This window comes from Gopherus evgoodei, chromosome 15, assembly GCF_007399415.2.
Source record: "Gopherus evgoodei ecotype Sinaloan lineage chromosome 15, rGopEvg1_v1.p, whole genome shotgun sequence".
Classification (NCBI taxonomy): domain Eukaryota; kingdom Metazoa; phylum Chordata; order Testudines; family Testudinidae; genus Gopherus; species Gopherus evgoodei.
Window position 1 is genome coordinate 22,851,605 of NC_044336.1, and position 24,833 is coordinate 22,876,437.

At 38.8% G+C, this 24,833-nt stretch overlaps 1 protein-coding gene across 2 annotated transcripts in view; it reads left to right on the forward strand.

Moving 5' to 3' along the window:
- CEP112 (centrosomal protein 112) overlaps nucleotides 1-24,833 on the forward strand; it is a 278,377-nt gene that overhangs the window by 161,192 nt on the left and 92,352 nt on the right. Inside the window, exon 21 of one of the 2 annotated variants that reach the window (XM_030534468.1) lies at nucleotides 11,911-12,015. The exons of the other annotated variant lie outside the window; for it this stretch is intronic. Coding sequence (XP_030390328.1) covers nucleotides 11,911-12,015 — 105 coding nt within the window. The remainder of the gene's footprint in view (nucleotides 1-11,910; nucleotides 12,016-24,833) is intronic. 2 annotated transcript variants of the gene reach the window in all.

Here is a 24,833-nt window from a genome sequence, read left to right on the forward strand (position 1 = left end):
GACTATGGCTCCTAGGTGCTGTGGTAATACAGATAAATAATAATATATTATAAACTGTTTGTGGTGGAGGCTGTCTTACACTGCTATATAAATATTAAATAACTTTGCTCTTCAAACTGTGTTCCATTGTGCAGCATCTTTTCTCAGTGGTAAAGTATAGTACTCATCACAAAAAATTGATAATTACTACAACGTTTATGATATGCTGCTACACTTTTGCAGTTTCTAAGTGCTTTTTAATTGTAGGAATGCCAAAAATATTGTGATAAAGTAAATTTTACTGGCATATGGTAACCTGTCAATTTGTTAAAGGAACGCTTGTAGTCCAAAGTGTACTCCAGAGAATGAGATCTGAGAGCACAAGTAGCTAATGCACAGGAAACAGTCAAATTGCAATTTTAGAGCCTCAGTCTTGAGGTGCCATACAGTCTCAGCTCCCATTAATTCAGCAGCTGTCAGGATTGGGCCCTGATGTTGCATTGTGGGTGTTATTTACATAATGAAGACCATGTTAGAAGCTGTTATTTTTGTATATTGTAAATACTGCTTGTTTGATGATAGGAAGTTTCCAAAGGATTATAAGGGTTGTTGGTTTAGTAAACACTTTTTTGTTGTGCAAGGAAGGGTGCTTAAGCAGAAATGTTTGGCAGTTCTGTGTTAATTTTTTTAATGTATTCCTTCGGAAAATGTACTTTTTCCGTGAATATAACCAGGATGGAAGCTTGTTTTCTTTGTTAAAATTGTGAACTTTAGTACTAATGGAAGGTGTTGGGTAGAGAGATGTTTAAATCCTTTCCTAATTCAGAGAACAGCTACAACAGTATGGGAAGCAGCAATGGAAACGTCTCCAAGCAGCTCCACTGAATGCCTGGAGGGGGACTGCCTGTAGATAAAAACAACAAGGAGTCCAGTGGCACCTTAAAGACTCACAGATTTATTTGAACATAAGCTTTTGTAGGTAAAAAACCTCACTTCTTCAGATGCAAAAGCTTATGGCCAAATAAATCTGTGAGTCTTTAAGGTGCCACCGGACTCCTTGTTGTTTTTGTTGATACAGACTAACATGGCTACCCCCTGATACTTGTCTGTAGATGTGAGCGTGCAGACCAAGATTCATGTTGAAGTCCTGCACTATCTACTGTGATTGCCAAGTGTGAGGCTTGTTAGTATCAGCTACAGTGATGGCACTTTTCTTTGAACTGTTTTTTCTTTTGTTTACTAAAAACTGTACTGAGCCTGGAAAGCATTTTAACATACCCTGCTTAGATCACCAGATATAATAATGTTCACTCACTGCTACTATAAATCAAATTTGAACCAATAATCTACCAATTAAAGGCTTTGTATGACAGTACCCTAAATCAAAGGTATTTTAAATACCAAATGAAAGAGTGAAACACCAAGACAGAAATGATGACAATCTATGGTTTAGAATGTCAGCATCACTTGTTCTGGCAATGTCACTGTCTTAAGAAAATAGGATCCATGTGAATGCTAATTTTCCTAATTTCAAGTAAGAAATAGAACCTCTTTATGATCTAAATCCTGTTACTCAATGTCACTGGTGGGTCCAATAGGCACTTTTACAATGAGGTAGTAAATAGACATTTTAGAGGTACAGTTATTTGTATTTCTCTTTTATGTGGTTCATGATGGGGGGAGAGAGAAACCACAAAACCAATGAAAAGTCTTGCCTTCTCCTGTAGCTGACATAGTTTGGCTGAAGATATGTCAGTTGGGAAATATGAGGCCTTGCATAAGGCTCTGCACAATCCCACATTAAAGTATTATAGAGAAAGCTTCAAGTGGAAAACCAGCAACAAATTACAACTGAAATGCTGATGGCACCCTCCACCATGGTGGGAACCCCAGGAATCCTCTGTTCAGGCAGCATCCTGCTTCAGCCCAAGGGGAAACCTAGCATCCAGTCTACTGTCTTTTCACCTCATTGGGAGAAGCTAAAGAAAAGAAGATGTGACCGGTGCAATGTGCTTCTGAAGAAGATGCTACTGGCACAGATGTCAGTCCCAGTAACTTACTGTTGATCCTCTTTACAGTTACTTGTCCACTGACCACACTCCTGCACCTTTTAGCAAATCCCTAATGGTCCAATTTCTGCCTCATGTTTTGCAACTCTGCCACTACGTCAGCTGGACAGGTATCCAAAGCCACCTCCCTTCTTTGGTACCCCTGCTCAAGCAAATGCCGCCTTTAATGGGTGGTGCTGACTCAGCTGCATCCTCCTAGCCTCAGAACATCCCTGCCCATCCTTACATGTCCCGTTCATTAGTTATCCATCTTCCTTTCCTACCCAAGGTCAGCTTCTATGCATACCGTTCCCTTGCTACCCCAATTTTCCATCAGATTCATCCCCTCTTTGTTTCAGTCACTGTCTTCTGCTTTTCCCTTTCACCATGATCAGAGTCTTGACCTTATAAGATGGGGCTCTTGTGCTCTGCAAAAGGAGAATATCTTGCAAAGAACATTCCATATCTCTTTCGTCAGTGCCGTAAGGCCAGAGAAGCATTTTGTGTTAGGTGTATGTGTTCAAGTTGGCTGTCGTGTACTTTAGTAGATCTTTTTTTTTTTAATCTAGGAAAGCATTTTATCAATAATTAGTGAATTATAAATGCATTCTCTTAAAATAAGATAATGAATAGTTGCACTATGAACTAAACTGTAGAGCCGCATCTTGGTCCAGTCACCCTTAAAGAAGTGATTGTCATCTGTTGGTTCCTTAATAAATAATGTTTCCTTTCTGCTGAAAGAATGTCAGAGACACCGACAATGATTTAACATTTTTGGTGTAGAGTTCATAAGAAAATATAAAATAACTTTTTTCCACAGTGTGACTTTAAATTGGACTCCCCCCCCCAATTACTATACATGTTGGCAGCAAATTAGCTTTGAAGAAATATTGTGCACATCACAATTCTCCCTTGATATACTGGGGAATCATTTTTGGATCTTTTAGTTCAATCAGACCAATGACTGACATTGTTAATGTCTGCAGTTGACATAGATGTGAAAGACTTTTTTGTGACAAGGAAGGTGATGTGAAGAAGAAGCCAGTGCAAGCTATGATTGTGTTGATATCATCAAATGCTCAAAGACTTTGCAAATTGAAGCTTATTAAGCTGACATTTTGTCTTCTATTCAGCACTAATTGGAATCATGCCTGGATGCCTGATGTGAAAGATATTTAATACCTGAGTGTTTATCATGACAAAATGACAGAAATTGATGTCAAGAGGACTGTAAACTTCTGTTTAAGTAGGAAAACAATATATTTCAAACTAAAATAATGTATTTCATAGTCACTAGTTTTTATATTTATGAAAGCCCTCGTGAAATATTACATTTAAGAGTGAACTTTAGGGCCCAAAAAGAATTGGCCTGATTGCAAATATTTCATTTTAGGTGTTTAAAAGAGTTCTACAGAGTTTATAAAAACAGCAGTGATTGTCAGAAAACCTGACACAGTGTTTTTACTTGAAACAGATCTGAAAATTCCAGGAACAGTGAACTCAGCTCTCTTATACTGGTGATGTGGTTCTTTTAAAGTTTTTTCTGACAGCTTGAATTCTTTTGTAGTCTGTGCTTTCTTGTGTATTGACATCTGTAAAGTGAATATAGAAGAGAGAAAGAGAGAAAGCATGCACTTGGAAAGGCAAGCAGCACGAACACGCAGTATGTTGGAATATTTGAAAATAGCTGTGTGTCTATTTGTATGCCCCTTTATATGAAATCTGGGCCTGAAATCAGTTGGAACATCTGAGCATTAACTTCCTATCACCTTCAGAGAGAAAAGTGTGCTCACTAGCTATAATAAAATAGTTTACTAACATACAAGCTAGTCATCAACTTTATGTTACTTTAAAGGCAAATATGGATTCATAAGTTAAATTCCAGTTTTATGATAGACTTAATGGATAGTACAAATGTGGTGTTTATCTAATCTTTGATAGCAGTTGACCATCTGTTCGTTAAAATTAACTGAATTGCTATTTTGTAATGAAATAAAGATTAACCCTTGTGAAAGAATATAAAAAACAAACATATCAAATTTAGGAATCATTGGTCATTATGTGACTTACATAGGCTTTCTGGTTTTTATTGTAGTTTTTAGCAATAATCAAATGTTTGCAAGCTGTGGTCTGTGGACCGCTGGTGATTAAGTGCTACAGAAATTCAAGTAATAGTGGCCCTCTTGAGGATTGAGTCACCATTATGTTAGGCCAGTCATCCTCAAACTTTTGTTCTGGGGAACCTTTTCACATAGCAAGCCTCTGAGTGCGTCCCCCCCCCCCCCCATAAATTACTTTAAAATAGATTTAACACCATTATAAATGCTGGAGGCAAAACGGGATTTCGGGTGGACACTGACAGCTTGCAACCCCCCATGTGATAATCTTGCACCCTGAGGGGTCCTGACCCCCAGTTTGAGAACCCCTGTGTTAGGCACTGTACAAACACATAACTATAAGACAGTCCTTGCCCCTATGAGTTTATAGTATGAGTGTATGATAAGACATAACAGGTGGATACAACAAGTACATGGTGGAACACATGGTAACAATGAGAAGATGATGATTAGTATAATGAGCAGTGTTCATGGCACATGAGCTGGTTAGCTGTTGTAGTTCTGTTGGTAATTTGTTGCTGGCTTCTCCTCCTCCTCCTGATTTCTGTGTGCCAAATTGTATCAAAAGACACTACGCATACATGAAATACTTTCCATCTCAGCCATTTCTTTTGCTGTTAAAAGCAGGGTTTGTTATGTCATTGGTGTTGTTTTTTTTAAAAAGAGACAGGTGCATGCAAGACATTTTCTATTAAAATGTGGTCCACACTGTGAAAAAGTTTGAGATCCCTTATAATTGATGTTGTTTTCATGAACACTAGTTTTGCAATACATTTAAACTTCTGTATTATTTCACTTCAGTGTAGCTAAATGTGACCCTTCTGAAGAAAATTATCATGATTGATTCACATGCATAAAAACATATTTAAAGGAGAATATTTTCAGAAAGAGGCTTTATTGATACTGTGGGGAGTGGGATATCAATTTTCCATTGATGATGATGGTGAAAATTATAATTTTCCATGCTGTGAATTTAATTCATAATGGCTGGTGTCTATGTGCACCTCTGCCCCTTAATGGAAGGAATCAATTCATTATAGGGAGATCTGGTGGTGAAACCCTATTGCTAGATGCCTAATGCTGTCCATTATAAAAGATTCTTGCAGCCTTTTTTGTAAGAAGCTCTAATACTGTGGATGTTTGTAGCACATCTTTGAAATTCAACAGGGAGAAAGCCCAGTGGCTAGAGAAGTGCCTTTTTTTTGTCTTGTGAAATTCCATTCAGGGTCAGTTGGATTATAAACTGGTAAAAAATGCCATTTGGATTCTCTCGCACATGTTCCTGAGAATATTTTGACATGCTGGCAAAAATTATAATGGCACATGTGCATGGTTAAAAGTCACCAAAGCAACAGTACACACACCATTGGGAACAGCTGGGAGCTTCTAGATCAGCAATAGCAGTCAGTGGAGGGGAGAGCTGGGCCTGGATCCTCTCTCTTAACCACACCCATCTGGTGGGGTACATTGCGTCATAGTCCCAACCCTCTGTTTGGGGGCAGCACATGGGCGGGAGCTCCTCAAGCTCTCGTGAGGCTGTGTGTACACGCACGCACTCGCATACACACACACACCCCAGCAGATGGTCCCAGTAGCCCATTTTTACTCTGCCTGGTATAACAACCTTGTGTCAGTTGCCAGCTAATGTATTTTGTCCTGTAGCTCAAGTGGTAGAGAGTAGGGTTCAAACCCTGCTGGTGATTCATGATTTTTGGGGGAGGGGTGTTATAATGGTACATAACAGAATTTACTTTTCCCTTAAAAGAACTATAGCACCTTGGAAATGACATTTAAAAAAGTGCTATCAGAAGGCAGATCATTAGGTTGTAAATTCAAGCACTCAGAAGTTAGAACATCCCAGATTTACAGATGCCTGTAACTTAATTCTGCCTCGTCTGTATGAATTATGGTATACTCTTTAACATGATAGATCACATGTTGTTTTTCTTACAAGACCCTTGTCTCATTCAGTGCACAGGTAGGATGCACAAGATGCCAGACATAAGGTTGCTCAGGAAAAGGTCGATCTGGTATTTCCAAATTTCCATACTTAACTTTACAAACTACACTTTTTCTTAACATTGTTTTGATTTGGAATAGGGTGTGTACTGCTAACAGCTTTCCTTAGCTTTAATGGTATATATATGCTTGTGCCTTCTGAGCAGGCATATCCAAATTCTATCTCCACTGCCTCTGTGAAGTTTATAGTGGCCAGGGTTGCCAGTGTAGTGATTACTGGGAAGTTCCTAAATGGGTACAGATTTGATTCATAAATTAACATGAGAAGTTATATTGTAATACCTTAAATGTTGTTATGAAAGTGTGAGGCTGGTTTAACACCCACACACACAGAGATGTCACTCAACTGTGCCAGTGTTTCAGTCTTGACATTGTGCTTCTGTGATCTAACCAGACATCCATTAATTTAAATGAGTCATCATTTTCTTTGTATTTATGATTTAATTCATTATTTGGATTTGGGTCTCCAGAGGAGAAAGGATAGTGCATTAACTGACTTTGCCCCTGATATGGTATCTTTATTTTACTTGCTGAATAACTCCTGTACGGTGTGACGCAATTCAGTGCTATATTTGCTTATACTTCCTGAAGTCCTACTCTCAAACACATAGCTACTCAAACACAGAATGGCAGACTACTACAGAAGTACTACTGCACCAAAGATGTCAGTTTATGCTTAGGAGCGGAGGGAATTTTTCCTATTTTGTGTGCAGCTATAATGTACTACAGTTATCATTCCTGATGGTTATTATAGTAATTCTACAGCATGAATGATATGCATATGTTAAGGGAGATTAAAGATACTTCGATAGCTTCTTTTCCACCCAAGCGGAGGACTTTATCAGCATTAATAAAAATAGTTGTTTCTTTTTTAATAGGAATAAGTGGCTTGCTAGAAATACTATTTTTCCCTAAATAACGTTCCCTTTTCTGAAGACTCTGACAGCTCTTGCATTTTTAGGATAAATTGAAGATTTTTTCAAGCATTGTTTTTATTTGACACAATTTAGTTCATCAATTAATTTTGAAGGCGCACACGTGGTTAAGTGCACATGAAGAGTATAAAAGTGTAGTCACATCCCATCTAACATACGCAAATTGCGATAGTATTAGTAATGTCACCGTTAAAGAACAGAAGCCGGCTACACACAGTAACTGTATTTGGCCAATCCCATTAAATTACCATAAATATTTGAAGCAATCTGAATAGTTTTGGACTGCCTAGTATAGCTTCCCTGTTCTTATCTAACTCTAGAGGAGTGTGAAATAAAGTATTCATTTAACCAAGTATAAAAATATGTATGCTATGCAGTTATAATCATATGTCATTAATCAGAAAATACTGCAGAAACTCTGACAAATTAAAAACACAAGGATGTGTCTGCAAGGGCTTTTTCAGTCATTGAAAAGCTGCTTCACCTCTCAGGCAAACTATTTAATGGCAACTTCTTGCTCAGTGTACTGACATCTTCAAAGGCTTTGACATCTGTCGGCCTTTGAACTACCATTAAAAAATATTATCCAATTTCCATTCTTTTATGCCCATTTTTTTAATTATAGCCCTTCTTTCAAGTTGGGAACATGGTTGGTTTAAATGATGCTGTCCTTTCGTTTTCAGCCACCCAGCTGCGGTTTGAATAAATTGATGTAGAATCAAAGGCGGGACTTTAAAGGGAAAAGGTTTGATGGACTTGGACTCCGAACCAGATGAGGTTTTATGATGAAAAGGGTTTAATCCCAGCACAGGCATCGCTTCTATCAGTCGAGCAGTACAAAGCGATTCATATATATAGGTTCACGAGAAATGATCTATTTTTTTTAAACAGCACAGATCTCTTCTAGACTTGCAAATGTGGCATTAACTAATATTCAGATGATTTCCTTTCATCCACCAGAAGCTTATGATTATAGTACAGTTCTCGAATTGGAAATGAGAGCTGCAACACAGATTTAAAGCTATGCTGTCTGATTTGTATTCAATATACATGTCACTGCGGGACAAGCTAGTCTAGGCCAAGCTGGCTTAATAAAAGAAAAAAACAGTTTCATCATCTGAGATTCTGAGAAGAAGAAAAAAAAATGGTGCCAATTAATTAGTACCAGCATTACCTGACTACTGTGCTAAGGTACGTAGTAGATTGGTATCTTCTGTAAAATTATGCAAGTAGCATTTTAAAACAAACTTTTAGTTTTGATAAATAATATTTGTTTGGATTCCTTCTGTGTTGCAGATTGAGAGAAAAATTATGAAGCATTAATCAGTACTAGCTTCTAGCAGCGTAATCTGTATGGAACACAACATTTGTTTTTCTGTACTCCAGTTTCACAGACGTTCCAACTGACAGAATCATTGCTATTTCTTTATGACAGTGGCTTTCATTAAGCAGAAATTATACATGCTTATAAAGAGATCTGAAATCTCTCTATACAAAATAACTACATTGGTTGCCATTTGCCAACATAAACCACAGAGTGGTATCTGAGATATCATTTTTCCCTGTTGTATTTTCTATCTGAAAACAGTAGTCAGCAATATTTTTGTTCTCTAAAGATGCCTTTGGATACAAATATGGTACATAGTACTGATTGCTTATTTTTATTTACTCATATTGACGAAGTGTCCATCCAGCTGTTCAGAAAATTAGAAACAGTACATTTTAAAAGGTAAAAAGACCGCAAATAGACACGCCTTCAACAGACCATAGTTTTATTTTAAGTACAGCGAAGAGTTGGTTCTATTTAACAGATCAACTCCCACCAACATTTTCCTTCCAGAAACTCCCCCAACTTCTCATTCAGCTCCCTGGTCATCCCGAAACAAAGAATTAAATGAAGGATAATACACTATTCTGGGCATCTGACCACAACTTCTTGGCCATCTGGTCAGGAGTAGTCAGTCTATAGTAAAATAAATACAATATAAAAAAAATTATTTCTGCAGTGGATCTATTTGACTTCCAGTTCAATAGACAGGCCCTCCGAAGAAGTGTCTGCTTAAGGACACAAAGATCCACCCATGAATTAGGAAGGCCAATAAATGGATGCTGGAGGGAGATACTGAGCAGAGATTCACTGTTCCCAGGAAATGATCAAGGGAATCAGTAGATGCTGTGCAGTAGAATTCTGTCTGGATGTTTGTACATGTGAATCCAATGGAAATGGGCCTACAGTCGCAGAAAGTCTCCCTGTGATTGAGCTGCTTCTGCTGGACTGCTTGAAAAGTGCCAGGAAGAGGTTTATGAGGAAAACTCTGGACTTAGTGTATCCACAGATGGAGTGACCACAAATAAAAAGGTGAGTGAAGAAGAGCAACCAAAACTTGAAGAGCAGGTTCCAGAAAAGGTGGAAGAGAGGCCACAGCCTGGCACGCTTAAGGTCAATGTGTGAGAGAGTCTATAAACTGTGCCAGCACAGAACCATAAAGGAGCCACCAACTGATGCCCCCATCAGGCATAGGAACCAGGATGGAATAAAGGCTTCTCTGTTGAGACTAAATGGTTTTTTGCACATCTGTAACACCATTCATCAGAATGAGGCTTCCATGCTTGCTTAAAGACTGCGTAATCTTCAACAGAGCAGCTTGTCATCCCTAGTGAGATCACCTCTCAATGTCGGAGATTCACTAATGGTGGACAGCACACCCAGGCCAGTACATTTCAGTTATCTTCAACCATCAGCCCAGATTATAACAGATTGTACTTTTGTGGGTTACAAAGCTCACTTGAGGAAATGAGACTTCCTAGAAATATGTTGGAGTTACAGGTGATTTGTCAGGTTTTCAAAATGTTGATGGATTGAGGAAGAACTTTGTCAGTTTTGATAAGCAACATTGCAATCATGATAATATGTGAATCTTAGGGCAGAAGCTCCCTTCTGAACTATATGTCAAAAAAGCTGTCTGGCTCCGGGAATAGTATATTCTACATCACAGCACTCCTTGTGCTTCATTTGCCCAATGAGGAGATCATCTTGGCAGATGACTTGGTTAGGATGTACAGGACCCAATAACATTTCCTCAAGGTGGTGGCAGTAACTTCGATAATCTGAAGTTGGAGATCCTCTCAAATAGGTCCCTCTCCAACAAGAAATAACGTGTAATACCCTCAATTTTGTCCTGGAAGGGAGGGAGGTTAAATGCATCCAAGCTTCCTGCCAGACACTTCCTCTGAGATGTCAAGGTTTTGACATAACTTACTGCCCCTACCACTTCTTTCCAGGAATCTTCAGAGAAATAAGGCTAGGCAGAACTCAGATGATAATAGTAATTCCAATTTGTGTACATCAGTTTGGGCTCTAAATTTCTCCTAGTTTTGACTTGTGGAACTTCTAGAACTTGTGTTTCTTCTGTCTGAAGACCACAGTCACATTTTTTATCCAGACCTGAAATCCCAGTTCTGGCAACCAGGATACTGTTGCTGAATTCTGATTCAGACTGCTGAAGTTGGGTCCAACAAATGTCGTTAGGAAGATTTGAGGAAAATATGTGCCTTAAAATGGAAGAGGTTTTTAATTTTTGTCTCGCAGAACAGAGCTTAACCTTCAAGCTTCTGCAGTTCCTTTAGTGTTGGACAGCTTGTTTTCGCTCAGGTACTCTGAGCTGTGAGTACACTGTTACAAATCCATGTGGCAGCCATCCTACAATACAGGGATGGCCAGTTTTCCCACATCCTAAAATAAAGACATTTTGAAAGGACTGCTGTGTATTCTGACCTACATCTGAGCCTCCATTTTAACATCACACATGAAGGCAAGCAACTAAATATTGACTAAATGTACAAGTGCTAGAAGTCTATATACTAAGAGTAGTCTAAATACTCAAGTGCCTGGAATAAAATGAGGATATTGGTATAACAGGCAGATCTTATATTCTTATATCTTCCAGCTTAGGAACTTAAATCTGTTCCTTGCTAATTTAATAGAATCACATTTGAATTTTTAAGGAACATTTCTTGTTTTTCTTGCTCATTAGGACTGCATTAAATATGGTAATAACAAAAGCCAGGAGAGTCAGTGAAATTCGAGTGCGAATAACTATCATAGAATCATAGATTATTAGGGTTGGAAGGGACATCAGGAGATCATCTAGTCCAACCCCCTGCTCAAAGCAGAACCAATCCCCAAATGGCCCCCTCTCTTAATATGTTCTATAAAGATATGACAATAAAACATCCTCATTAGATTTCTCATTAACATGGTTTCTGGTTTTCATTAAACGTAAGACCATAAGAGCTGCTATATTAGATCAGACCATGATCCATCTTACCAAGTATCATATCTCTGACAGTGGCCCATACCCGGGCTCAAGTGAGATTGCACAGAACAGGGCAAGTAAGGAGTGATTCACCTGTGTCTTCCACTCCCGACTTGTAGTAGTCTGCAGTTTAGGGTTTTTCTGAGCATGGTATCATCTTGGCTAACAGCCATTGATTAACCTATCCTCCATGAACTTACCTAATTCTTTTTTTGAACTCAGTTATAGTTTTGGCCTTCACAACATTCCATGGCAATCTGTTCCATGGCAATCTGTTCCATGGCTTAGTTGTGTATCATGTGAAAAAGTACTTCCTTTGCTGACTATTCATTAATCAGGTGACCCCTGGTGTTTGTATTGTATAAAAGAATAAATAACACTTCTCTGTCCATTTTATATCATTCAGGATTTTATTTACTTCTATTATACTCCTCTTTAGTTGTCTGTTTTCTAAGCTGAACATCCCTAATCTTTTTGATCTTTCCTCATATGGAAGCTGTTCCGTATCCTTGATCATCTCTGTTATCCATCTATGAACCTTTTCCAGTTCCACTATATCCTTTCTGAAATGGAGCAACCAGAACTGGACACAGTATTCAAGGTATGGGCGCACTATCGATTTACATATTGGCATTGTGAAATTTTCTGTCTGATTCTCTTATCTTTTTCCTAATAGTTTCTAACATACTGTTAGCTTTTTGCCTGCTGCTGACAAGATCTTCTTTTTGGCTGTTTACAGCTAATTTAGAACCTATAAAAATATATGTATATTTGGAATTTTTTCTAGTATGTATTACTTTGCAATTATTAATTTTGAATCACTTTTCTTCTCTAAATTTCATTCCATAGCTAAGACTTGTATAGTTTAGATGTTATATTAGTTCTTAGTTATTATATAGGGAACTAAATCTTTTAATAAATTACATAGATTTGCATGTACGGGGAGAAAGAGCAACAAAAGAACAGATTTGTGAATGTGAGGAGAGACACAGAAGAGCAAATCAGTAGACAGTGATTATCCAGTGAGGCCATAACACACATCCCATGAAAGACAGCTAACGATACATGAACACATATCTAATATTCCTTTTCCTTTAAGGAATTGCTGTAGTTGTCAGATGTGCTATTTCATTGTGGAGGGGAGATAAGGTACTTATGAGACAGTCTTCTGCTCTATAAAAATTTTGAAAAGCCTCAGTCTAATTCAGTCAATTTTTTTTATGCAAACTTGTTATAACCTTGCAGGTGTCTCAATCCCCAGAAATCTTATGGGGTATATTTCCAGGTCAAAAGAAGCATTTGTTGAATGTCTTTAGAAATACTGCCATCACTGAGATATGTAAGTCTCCTATCTGGAGGAGTTCATGTACTGATGGAAAACTGCTCCTTTGCTTTGGCTTCCAGGTCTAATGTTTAATTAGGGAGAGCAGTCCCAAAATTTTTATTTACTAGTCAGCTTCACATCCACCTGCTTACATGATTGTCACTACTAATTAATCTTCCCTGAGTAGATATCTTGAAGAAGATGAAAGATTATTTGCCTAGTAACTGACCATATAGACCCATGCTCCTCGTCCATATCTTTGGATTCTTTAGTATGAATACTGTTAGGGGGTTGGGGCTGCTGCTTGTTTAATAATCTCAGATCCAAAGAGTTCAGTGTTCTAGGGTGTTTTGAACATGGTACTGAGACTCAATGTACTCCCAAGGCTTGTGAATCTGTTTTGTCAGTTTCATCAAGGAAATTGTTACTAAGTAAATGACATTTGTTTACCATTCTCTATGCTGTAGTCTTCTCTTGATTGTTGTAATCTTTTCTCTAGCCTCCCATCTTTGTTTCTACAGTTTATCCAAAATATCAGTAGTAGTAAGGATGACTTTGTTCTTTTGTCATTTTACCATATCAACCTTCTACTCCTCAAATACCTCTTGTCTTTCTGACTCTTAACACGTCAGAGACAAACTCCTGTTCTCACCTTCAGGAGACCACATAATCTTGCCCCTCCCTACAGATTTGCTCTTATTTTCTTCTATCTCCATACCTTCCTGGCATCACGCAATCCTCTTTCTTTACTGTTCCCTTCATCTCTTGTTGCCAGTCTCAGCTTTATAGTTTTACTCATGTCGCTTCCTACACTTGGAACAGTCTCCCTGTTCTTTTCTACCAAATACCCTTTCTCTCCTCCTTCAAATCTCTCTTAAGCCACTTCCCCCCCGCCCAGTGGTCTAGACTACCTTCTTATCATCAGTCTCTACATTTCCTTACCTGAAATCTTGTCTTGTGTTTTGTCCTGTCCAAATCTGGGCTTAATCCAGTTTCATTTGAAGTAAATGGAAAACACCCTTGGGCTCTAAAATTGTTGACTCACTAGTTCATGAAGTATGACTTACATCATATTTCTGTAGTGCCACGTACATTTATGCAACTATGGCCCATACGTTTGTAGATCTGAGCCTATATAAGTAATTTTAATAATAATTTTTCGGTGCATCAAAAAGAGAGCATGCCCCTCTTGTTTAAATGATTTACAGCACAGAAAAGATGACACCAAAGCCCTTTAGCTGTCTGTACTTTTTATTTCTTTTGAAGCAGAAGTCCTAGGGTGTCCTTCCTTTTTAACATGTTCAAGAATCTTCTATTTTACGTCCATTTATCTTTTTGACTTCCAGTCCCTCATTAAGCACCTTTTCCCCAGCTAAGTGGATAAATAGGTAGAGTATGTTTTCTCCTTTAGTACAGCTGACAGTACTACTTTGTCATTAGCCAATGGCAAGGAAGGAAGGCTGGTTTCTCACAGGCAATATAACCAGTGCCCTCTCTCGGGGCCAAACACAACTTGTATTAGCAATATGTTTAATCTGTTCTGGCTCACACCAATGAAGGTCCTCTAGCAATCCCCAAATACATGGTATCTAAATCTGTGAATTCTATATTTAAAGTAAATTTACAAAATCTAATAAATTGACATTTTAGAGGTCCAATTGGAAAGGGGAGCAGCACAAATATGCAGTATGTTGGAGTATTTGAAAATCTGAAATCATTAGGAACATCTGAGCATTAATTTCCTATCACCTTCAGAGAGAAAAGCTATGCTCACTAGCTAAAACAACATACTTTACTAACAAAGAAGCTAGTCTTCAACTTCCCATTTTACAGATGGAGAAACTAAGCCAGTGATGTTAACTGAGCTTTACTTTACATGAGAGCTTCAAATAGAATATTATGATGAATTGTAAAGCACATTTAAAAACTAAAAGAACAGAGTAGCTGGCAGTGCCAATCTGCATGTTTTTGACTTTTAATGGAGAACAAAAGTATAAAAAAACCCAGTAACAAATAGAAACTCGCAGGCTCCTTTTCTAACATGCGTCTCCCAGTGCTGCTTCATTGCTGTTCTATGAGAAAACATTAAAATGTGAAGAATGATATGTCTTCAGCTGTGATAATAGATAATAATCTAAGATATTTAAACTTTTAAAAACAAAACTCTAGATTAATTTTAAAATAGGTATATCACATAGGAGATGACTGAAGAATATTGATATATTGCTGGATAAAGGTCTTAATTTTAGTAATTAACAGGCATCTTGATTATTGGGCTCTTTTGTGGCAAATAGGTGTTCATCTTTAAAGGTGTTATTGAAAAGAATAAAGTATCACTAGCATACAAAGGAAACTTGACACTCGGGTATATAAATTAGAGGTAGTAAACAGATTAGTGTGTAAATTATTTATTAAAATGTTGTGAAAAAAGGTTTCATTACAGGAATGCCTTGGATAGTTGCTTCCATGAATTAAAAAGAGGGGGAGCTAAGCAGGTGATAACTCCTCTTTACTGCTCTTCATGTGTCAACAGTTCAATCACATTTCAAGAAAATGCTTAAGGTGCAGAGCAAAGGAAGACAAGATAGAGCATGTTCATCTCTCTCTGTGTATGTATATAGTTGTATATAGTTATATAGCCCTTTCTTGGGGCTATGTATAAAATACAAGGGAAGAGAAACAAAAGAAAAGAGAATTATTTAGTTCGAGAATAAAAGAAAGAGGCTACATTAAGACCACAACTTTGTTCACTGTGTAGGATGGTAAAAAACTGACAGCCGTAAAGATATTATACAAAAGAAGACATGTTAAAGAAGTTATGGATGCACCTTTAACAAATTCACAGCAAGTAGTTAAACAGTCTTTGGAGCGTATACAATTTCCAAGCAGTCAATTTAAAGTATCTCATGGAAGAGCTTTGACATTTGTAAGCAACTTAATACTATTAAAATTAATGGAGCAAATATGTAAGTTAGCATCAAAACACCTTACTTTACAAGTTCCACCAGACATTTTTTAAAAGAGATGTCAGAGAGATATTTGCAAAGGTGAAAAAAACTAAGATCATGTTGAGAGATAATTGAATGCCTCTGTATTAACCCTAACACTGGGAATTGGGATTTTGCGAGAATATCAGAATGACCATACTGGGTCAGACCAGTGGTCCATCTAGCTAAGTATCCTGTCGTCTGACAGCAGCCAATGCCAGGTGCGTCAGAGGGGATGAACAGAACAGGGTAATTATCGAGTGATCCATCCCCTGTCATCCATTCCCAGCTTCTGGCAATCAGAGGCTAGGGACACCCAGAGCATGCATCTCTGACCATCTTGGCTAGTAACCATTGATGAACCTAGCCTCCAAGAACTTATCCCAGTTATACTTTTGGCCTTCACAACATCTCCTGACAACGACTGTGTGTTGCGTGAAGAAAGTACTTCCTTCTGTTTGTTTTAAACCAGCTTCCTGTTAATGTCATTGGGTGACCCCTGGTTCGTATGTTACATGAAGAAGTTAATAATACTTCTTTATTCACTTTCTTTACACCATTCATGAAGTTACAGACCTCAGTCATATCCCTCCCTAGTCACCTTTTCCAAGTTGAAATGTCACCATCTTTTTAAATCTCTCCTCATATGGAAGCTATTCCATCCCCTTAATCATTTTTGTTGCACTTCTCTGTACCTTTTACAATTCTTATATATGTTGAAATGGGGCAACTAGAACTGCATGCAGTATTCAAAATGTGGGCATGGCATAATGATATTTATTATCTATCTCTTTTCTGCTGATTCCTAACATGGCTAGCTTTTTTTGATTGCCACTGCACATTGAGCAAATGTTTTCCGAGAACTATCCACAATGACTCTACGATCTCTTTCTTGAGTGGTAACAGTGAATTTAGATCCCATCATTTTGTGTGTATAGTTGGGATTATAAGAACATAACATAAGAATGGCCATACCGGGTCAGACCAAAGGTCCACCTAGCCCAGTATCTGTCTACCGACAGTGGCCAATGCCAGGTGCCGCAGAGGGAGTGAACCTAACAGGCAATGATCAAGTGATCTCTCTCCTGCCATCCATCGCCATCCTCTGGTGAACAGAGGCTAGGGACACCATTCTTTATACCTCCTGGCTAATAGCCATTTATGGACTTAACCACCATGAATTTATCCAGTTCTTTTAAATACTGTTATAGTCCTAGCCTTCACAACCTCCTCAGGTAAGGAGTTCCACAAGTTGACTGTGCGCTGTGTGAAGAAGAACTTCCTTTTATTTGTTTTATGTTTTCCAGGGTGCAATATCTTGCGTTTATCGACATTGATTCATATGCCATGTTGTTGCCCAGTTACCCAGTTTTGTGAGATCCCTTTGTAACTCTTCACAGTCAGTTTTGGACTTAACTATCTTGAGTAATTTTGTATCATCCACAAACTTTGCCACCTCACTGTTTACCCTTATTTCCAGATCATTTATGAATATGTTGAACAGCACCATGGTTTACCTCTCTCCAATCTGAAAACTGAGCATTTATTCCTACCCTTAGTTTACTGTCTTTTAAGCAGTTACTGATCCATGAGAGGACCTTCCCTCTTATCCCAATACTAAAGCTAAATGCTAATAACAAAGTGTTTGAAAAAATATTGCCATTAGTCCTATTTTGACATAACTTTTTTGGGGGATGAGGGGGCAACGATCATTCAACTGTGTGATTGTAGAGAACCTGCCACACTTCTGTTACACCATCAAGGTTAATCATCATGGCTTTGTTTTACATTATACAAACTGATTTATAAATTCTGAAGACTGATTTATGAACATCTGAATTACTGCATCCCTCCAGTGAAAAGTAACCGCCTCTAGGGTAAAATATGGCTACTGTTAACCACACATATACTAAAGCAAAAACATTGTGCAACCATTGCTTTTTCTCTTGGTGAAACTGCAAGGATAAGTATCAGAGGGGTAACCATGTTAGTCTGGATCTGTAAAAAGCGACAGTAAGTCCTGTGGCACCTTAAAGGCTAACAGATGTATTGGAGCATGAGCTTTCGTGGGTGAATACATCTGTTAGTCTATAAGGTGCCACAGGACTTGTTGCTTTTTGCAAGGAAATGGATGTTTACATGAGCACAAATATTTGGCAAAAGGGATTTTGTCTGTTAAAGGCAATTGATTGCTTAGAAAAGGCTGAATAAGTTCTTGAAGACAAACTCAGGCTAAATAATAAGATGGCTTTTTGAATACCTTTTTAACGGTATTCAGTGGTATTCTTGATGTCACAAATGCTGCTATGCTTGCAAGCTTACAGCCTGTTTTTATTCTCCTTGACATTCATGGCAAAGCTCTATTGACTTCAATGAAAGCATCATTAAAATGTTCAAAGAAGAATCACTTAAGAGATTAAGATGTATCTATAAGCTATCTTAAAGTGACTGAGAAAAAGACTTGTCCAGCTTCTGAAATGCTTTTAAACCTCCTCCCCAGGATGGTGACTCATATGGCCTGTCTCCCGCAACACCCAGTTCTGAAGTTGGTCTCTTATGTTTTGAACTACCAGTAGGGAGATGGGTTGCATCAGGAAGTCAGGACAGGAATGGAGAAGAATTAGCAGTAGCAAGGCATGTTGGTGGGGGAAGTATTATCTGCATTGAGTGGGGAAAGGGACTTTTCCAGTGTTTGACTGGGGAGTTAGGGTTGTGGTCTCTGGTGAAGGAGTAGTGTAGTTCTTGCTGGTGGTGAAAGACAGATGGAAAGGGATTAGAGCACAATATAGGAAAATATTCTCTGCATTGGACACAGAGGACACACGTGCCTGATGTTGTTAGGATTAGCAATAACCGTGGACCAGAAAGCTGAATAGACAGCGCCTTACATAGATCCCTTGTGGTTTCCTGTTTTTCGGGTGAAAATAAATTACTCTAGCAAGAGCGTCTTTGGGATTTTAGGGTCCTTCAGTGGTCACTGAGTTCATTCCTGCAAGAACATTTCTGTCCTTATTGCTTGGATCAACAAGGACTGAACTGCTGCTGAAAATTCATAAACCATTAACCTGGTGATAATTTTGGGAGGAGAATTTGGATATTTTGATTACAGTGTACAAGAAGGTACAGGACTTCATCCCTCTATATGACATTATCTAGAATAATACCACTAGTATGTTTTTTCCTCTTGATATTTCTACTCTTATGCTACCACTCCCCCCAACATAGAAGAAGTTTATCAACATTTTTTACTAAAGAGCATTTTGTATGTTTCATTTTTGTAAACAGTGTTACCAAGTTTCCTAAACACTTGCTATAATTGGATTGGTGAGCTAGGAAGAAAGAGACATGTCTAAGCTGCTGTGATAAAGATATTAACTGATTTTATTGAATCGGCCCAGCATCTCATATCACATCAGAAGTTAATATGTGAAGTTGTATAGATTGATTTGTTACTGTTCTCTTAGGGGCTTGATGCTTCAATCAGAGGCATTATGTAAATGCCAACTATTATTACTACCTTCTGTATGCATAAATGAAATACGTATAGATTAGCATATCTCTGTCCCTTCACTCCTTCTGAATCCTATTTTCTTCCTCTTTACATCCCTCAAGGCCATCTTTCTTGGACAACATACTTCTGTTCCTTCTGAGTCTTAAGAACCCTGCTTCCTGATAAGTTTGATTAAATCAAAGTTGAGTGACACCAAGTTGAGTGAGTCTTTCTCTATAGCACGTCTACACTTTACTGAATAACGTAATCAGAGTTAAGGAATAGAAATTTGACTAAGATCGCCTGTTCTGAAATTCAATACACAATTAAGCATTTTTTGTTTGTTTGCACTGGGATGTCTCTATACAGTACAGAGAGTTTCATTCTAGGCATGGGAAGGAAGTAAAAAGTGTTCCTGTGGTTTTCTGACTGTCACTGACAAGCAGCATTTCCTGTAGAGTTTGGGTCTTTTTAATTTTATGTGATGCTTTACATGCGTTCTCTGCTTGTGTTTCTGCAAGCTTTTTTCACTGTTCACCTTTGATTATATGTTATTGTTTTCTTGGACGGATCAGATTTTGGTAGAACTCATTGGACCTGGTACTGCTAAGGAACTAGTTAGTATTGATCATGCTATTTTTATTGGCAATGTTGATGAAAATCCTAAACGATTTAGTCCTGAAGAACCCAGATGACAGATAGTGAAAGATAATATTCTGTAGAAGCCACTGCTTTCTTGGGAATTTTAGTCAGCGTCCATGTGTGCGGGTCTGGTTGCCCCATCTCAAAACAGTTATATTAGAATTGGAAAAGTTATAGAGAAGGGCAACAAAAAGGATTAGGTGCATGGAACAGCATCTGTACAAGAAGAAAGTAAAAAACCTGGATGTTCAGCTTAGAAAAGAGATGATTAAGAGAGTATATGATAGAGATCTATAAAATCATGAATGATATGGAGAAAGTGAATAGGAAAGTGTTATTTACCCTTCACATAACATAAGAACTAGAGGTCACCCAATGAAATTAATAGGCTGCAGGTTTTAAACAAACAAAAGGAAGTATTTCTTCACACAATGCATAGTCAACCTGTGGAACTCATTGCCATGGGATGTTTTTAAGGCCAAAAGTATAACTAGATTCAAAAAAGAATTAGATAAGTTCCTGGAGGGATAGGTCCATCAATGGCTATTAACCAAGATGGTCAGGGATGCAACCCTATGTATCAAGTGTCCCTAAACCTCCAAATTCCAGAAGCTGGGACTGGATGACAGGGGTTAGATCACTCAAAAATGCACTGTTCTGTTTACACCCTATGAAGCGTCTGGCACCTACCACTGCTGGAAGACAGGATACTGGGCTAGATAGACCATTGGTCTGACCCAGTATGGTCAGAATGGCTGTTCTTATTAGGTGCTAAAATGAATGTGTTTAACCTTAAACTGTTGTGTATTTGCACTTCATTCAGGTTGCCATCTTATTTGTATTCACCTTTAATGATTAGGAGTTAGATTACTTTTATCTATGGGAGGCTACAAAGAGCCTGTCAACTCTACAGTGAAACATATGTTGTTACTGAAATGGGAAGTCAAATGTCTGTTCAAGAAATCTGGCTCATTTACGTGGGCATTATATTGTAGGTATATCTTCTAAATATGCAACAGAAACTTTATCACCAATGTAAAAAAATCCTTATCTCTGTTCTCTTCTCCTTCCCCTTTCCCTCTCCCTTTTTCATTGTATATTATTAAGTAACCATGAGATGGGCAGAATATGGCCTGTGGTCCGCATCTGGCCCATCAAACATTTCTGTCCAGCCTGCCAGGCTCTTTGGCTGCCCCCTTGCGATCTCAAAGCAGGTTGCCTGCCTGCTGTGGCCCCATGTTGTTCCCAGAAGCGGACGGCTGCTGCTGGTGTGTCTCTGCACGGCCCTGGCGGGGGAGGCAGTTCTGCGTGCTTCCCCCACCCCCAGCACCGTCCTCACAGCTTCCATTGGCCAGTTTCTGGCCAATAGGAGCTGCAGGTGTGGTGCTTGTGGGCGCGGGCAGCTCATGGAGACCCACAGCCCCCCTCCCTCCAAGGGGCATGTAGAGACATGCCAGCAGCAGCCGGCCATAGCCGCTTCCAGGAGCAGCATGGGGCCACGGCAGGCAGGCAGCCTGCCTGAGCCCTGCTGCACCACTGGCCAGGAACTGCCTCAGATAAGTGCCTCCTAGCCAGAGCCTGCACCTCACACCCCCTCCCACATCCCAACCCCCTGCCCTGGTCAGAACCCCCTCCTGCAGCCAAACTCCCTCCAAGACCCTGCACACCAGTCCCCAGCCCAGAGTCCCCTCCTGCAACAAACTCCTTCCCAGAGCCCATTCCCCTCACCCTCTCCTGCACCCCAACACTCAGCACCAGCCTGGAGCTCCCTCCTGCACCCAAACCCCCTCCCCGACCCCACATCCCCTCCATTAATATAGTAGAAATGTGCGGTCCATGACGCTGTACAAAATTCATGGAGTGGCCCTCTGCAAAAATTATTGTCCACCCTGAACTAATCTGACACAAAATTTCCTTGGAATTATGATGACTGGCTGAGGTTAATGGCTCAAGGCTGTCTCTCAGGCCAGAAGCTCCTTCCACATGGTCTTCATTTGTTATTTCTTTGGTAGGTTACTTAGAACTAACATAACTGAAGAGTACAATCTCTCATATATGGATAGATAAGAAGCTTCGGGATACATAACTGTATTTCAGGGCTCGTGCTATTGACAAGTTTCTAATTTTACCAGTCACAAGTAAAAGTAGATAATAAAACTTACACATATTTTAATTGAAATTGACTTAGTATAAAAAATCTTTTAAATACCATTGATTAAAATGGAGACAATAAGTTAATTATGAAGCTATATTTAAAATATGGCATTCAAATTAGTTCTTTAAGTTTAATCATTTAACTATTATTAATTTAAAATTGTTTAAACCAAGTCATTTGGAGTTTGAAATGTCATGCATTTTCAGAACAGAAACAGAGTGTAGTTTAAACATGTATGTTCAGATCCTCAGCCTTACTGCAGCCCCTTTTGTCACTCTCATGGTGCAAAGAGGCCATAAACTTGGCTTAACCAGACAACAGAAGATTTCTCTGGCATGTTGGAAAGTGCAAGTGTTGTAAAACAGCAGTGATCACCCTTGCACCTATCCTTGCAGCCCCAGGGTAGCTGATGTGCCTGGACAGCTACTATGGCGTGATCCATTGAGACGATGGACATCTGAATGCACTTTAGAGCAGCCTTGAAGCTGTTCTAAGTTGCACAAGGGCCAAATGGCTTTCAGGTGGCTGTAAGATCAGTGAGTCACGAAGATAGTATAAAGTCACCTTTACCCTTGGCCCCTGAAGTACTGAATGGAGTTCGGCAGGATTCAAGGATTGGGCTCATTGGCCTAGTTCCCAACGTCCTTATTCAGGTAGAATCCATACAACAGGAGTAAGATTTTCAGTCTTTTTAGAATGACTTAATGAACCCAGAGTGTTAAGTGATAACCATAGTGGTAAGACATGCTTTATATAAATTAATTTTTTTTTAAGCACAAACCAAAGTGATTGCATTTGAAGTTGTTATGGATATACTCTGTATTTGCTGATAGCTGCAAACAAATTGCATTTTGTTTACTTTTTTAAAAAGTTCTCTTGTGCCTGATACATTGCATGTGTTTTGGAGGTAGTTGAGAACAACTTTACTATTTCTAACTATATCTCAGTACTTAATAAAGCTTCATTTACTAATAAAGCAAATTGAGGCCATTCAACTTGTCATTGTAAACTCTTATTTTCAACTGAAGTCATTTCTGGAGTATTTAGCGCTAAATATCCAAAGGTTCGGTACATTGACCAGGACAGAATAGTCCATATTCCTCTAGGAGTGTTCTGTCAGTGGATGTACCTTGTATAGTTATGTGCATTAGAACAGCCTCATTAGTAAATTGATTAGTGACATTTTTTCTGTCAGGTTACAGCCTTGACTTTTGTCCTATGTTATGTATTGTATTCCCTGAGATTCTTTTCTGCCTTCAAACTGAGGGTTGTTTTGACCTCAGACCGTCTTTTCTTTGGCCATGTTTGATAGGCCTTTTTCAAACAATCTAATGTGTGATGAGCAGCACTCTGTCTACCACATTTGTCACCATGGTATCAGAGCACCTTAACAATGCTGTAGAAACAAATGAAATATCTCCTTATGGAATCAGCAGACAATCTGTATATTGAATTGTTTTAATAAGTGAATTTTAATTTTCTTCAAAGTGATACATCACTGAGTAGGAACAGACACAAAGAGGCAATAACTACGCATATAATCTTACAGCTAGTTGGGTTATACACAAACTACTCTGTGGCATTCCTCAATTCTGGCCAGTAATACTATCGCTCTTTTGATTCTAGGATGTTCTGAAACAGAGGCCTTTAATTAAGGTGACTTGACAACATGTTTAACATCTGACCAGGAGAAGGCAAGCAAAGTCTCTGTGAGATAGTCATAGACACAGTAGCAGCAGTTTCTAGCGTTGCAAATCATTATTTTCTCTTTCCTCCCCTTGTGCTAAGACCTAGTGAGGTTACAGAATTTCAGATGTCAGTTCTGAACTGGAGTCTTTTATATTATTGTATGATGTGCTGACCTACCCTATATAATAGCCGCTTGTGTTGTTTATATTGCCTTCCCTTCCAGTAAGTGGATAAAGAAAGGTCTGAATATGATCAAAGCTGATGTTTTTTGGAATACATTAAATGAGATGCAGGCTTCATCAGTAGGGCTGATTTCACTTCAAAAGTTATTGATAATTTTTCTAAGTAGATATTTTCTAGTTATCACCTTAAATGTTGCTGGCAAAAGAAGGCTTCTGGACCTTTAAATTATGCCCTGGTCTACACTGGAGGGGGTGGATCGATCTAAGATACTCAACTTCAGCTACGAGAATAGTGTAGCTGAAGTCGACGTATCTTAGATTGACTTACCTTGCGTCCTCACGGCGCGGGGTCAACTGCCGCCGCTCCCCCATTGACTCCGCTTCTGCCTCTTGGCAGTGGTGGAGTTCCGGAGTCGACGGCAGAGCGATCGGGGATTGATTTATCGCGTCTACACTAGACACAATAAATCAATCCCTGATAGATTGATCACTACCCGCTGGTAGCGACTGACCTCCTTGGGGAGAATTGTATGCATCTTGCTCTGTTTTACTCACATTCTTCCATATATTTCATGTTATATCAGTCTCGGATGATGACCCAGCACATGTTTTTCATTTTAAGAACACTTTCACTGCAAATTTGACAAAATGCAAAGAAGATACCAATGTGAAATTTCTAAAGATATCTACAGCACTCAACCCAAGGTTTAAGAATCTGAAGTGCCGTCCAAAATCTTAGAGGTATGAGGTGTGGAGCATGCTTTCAGAAGTCTTAAAAGAGCAACACTATGATGCGGAAACTACAGAGCCCAAACCACCAAAAAAGATAATCAACTTTCCACTGGAGGCATCTGACTCAGATGATGAAAATGAACATGCGTCAGTCTGCACTACTTTGGATTGTGATCAAGCAGAACCTGTTATCAGCATGGATACATGTTCTATAGAAT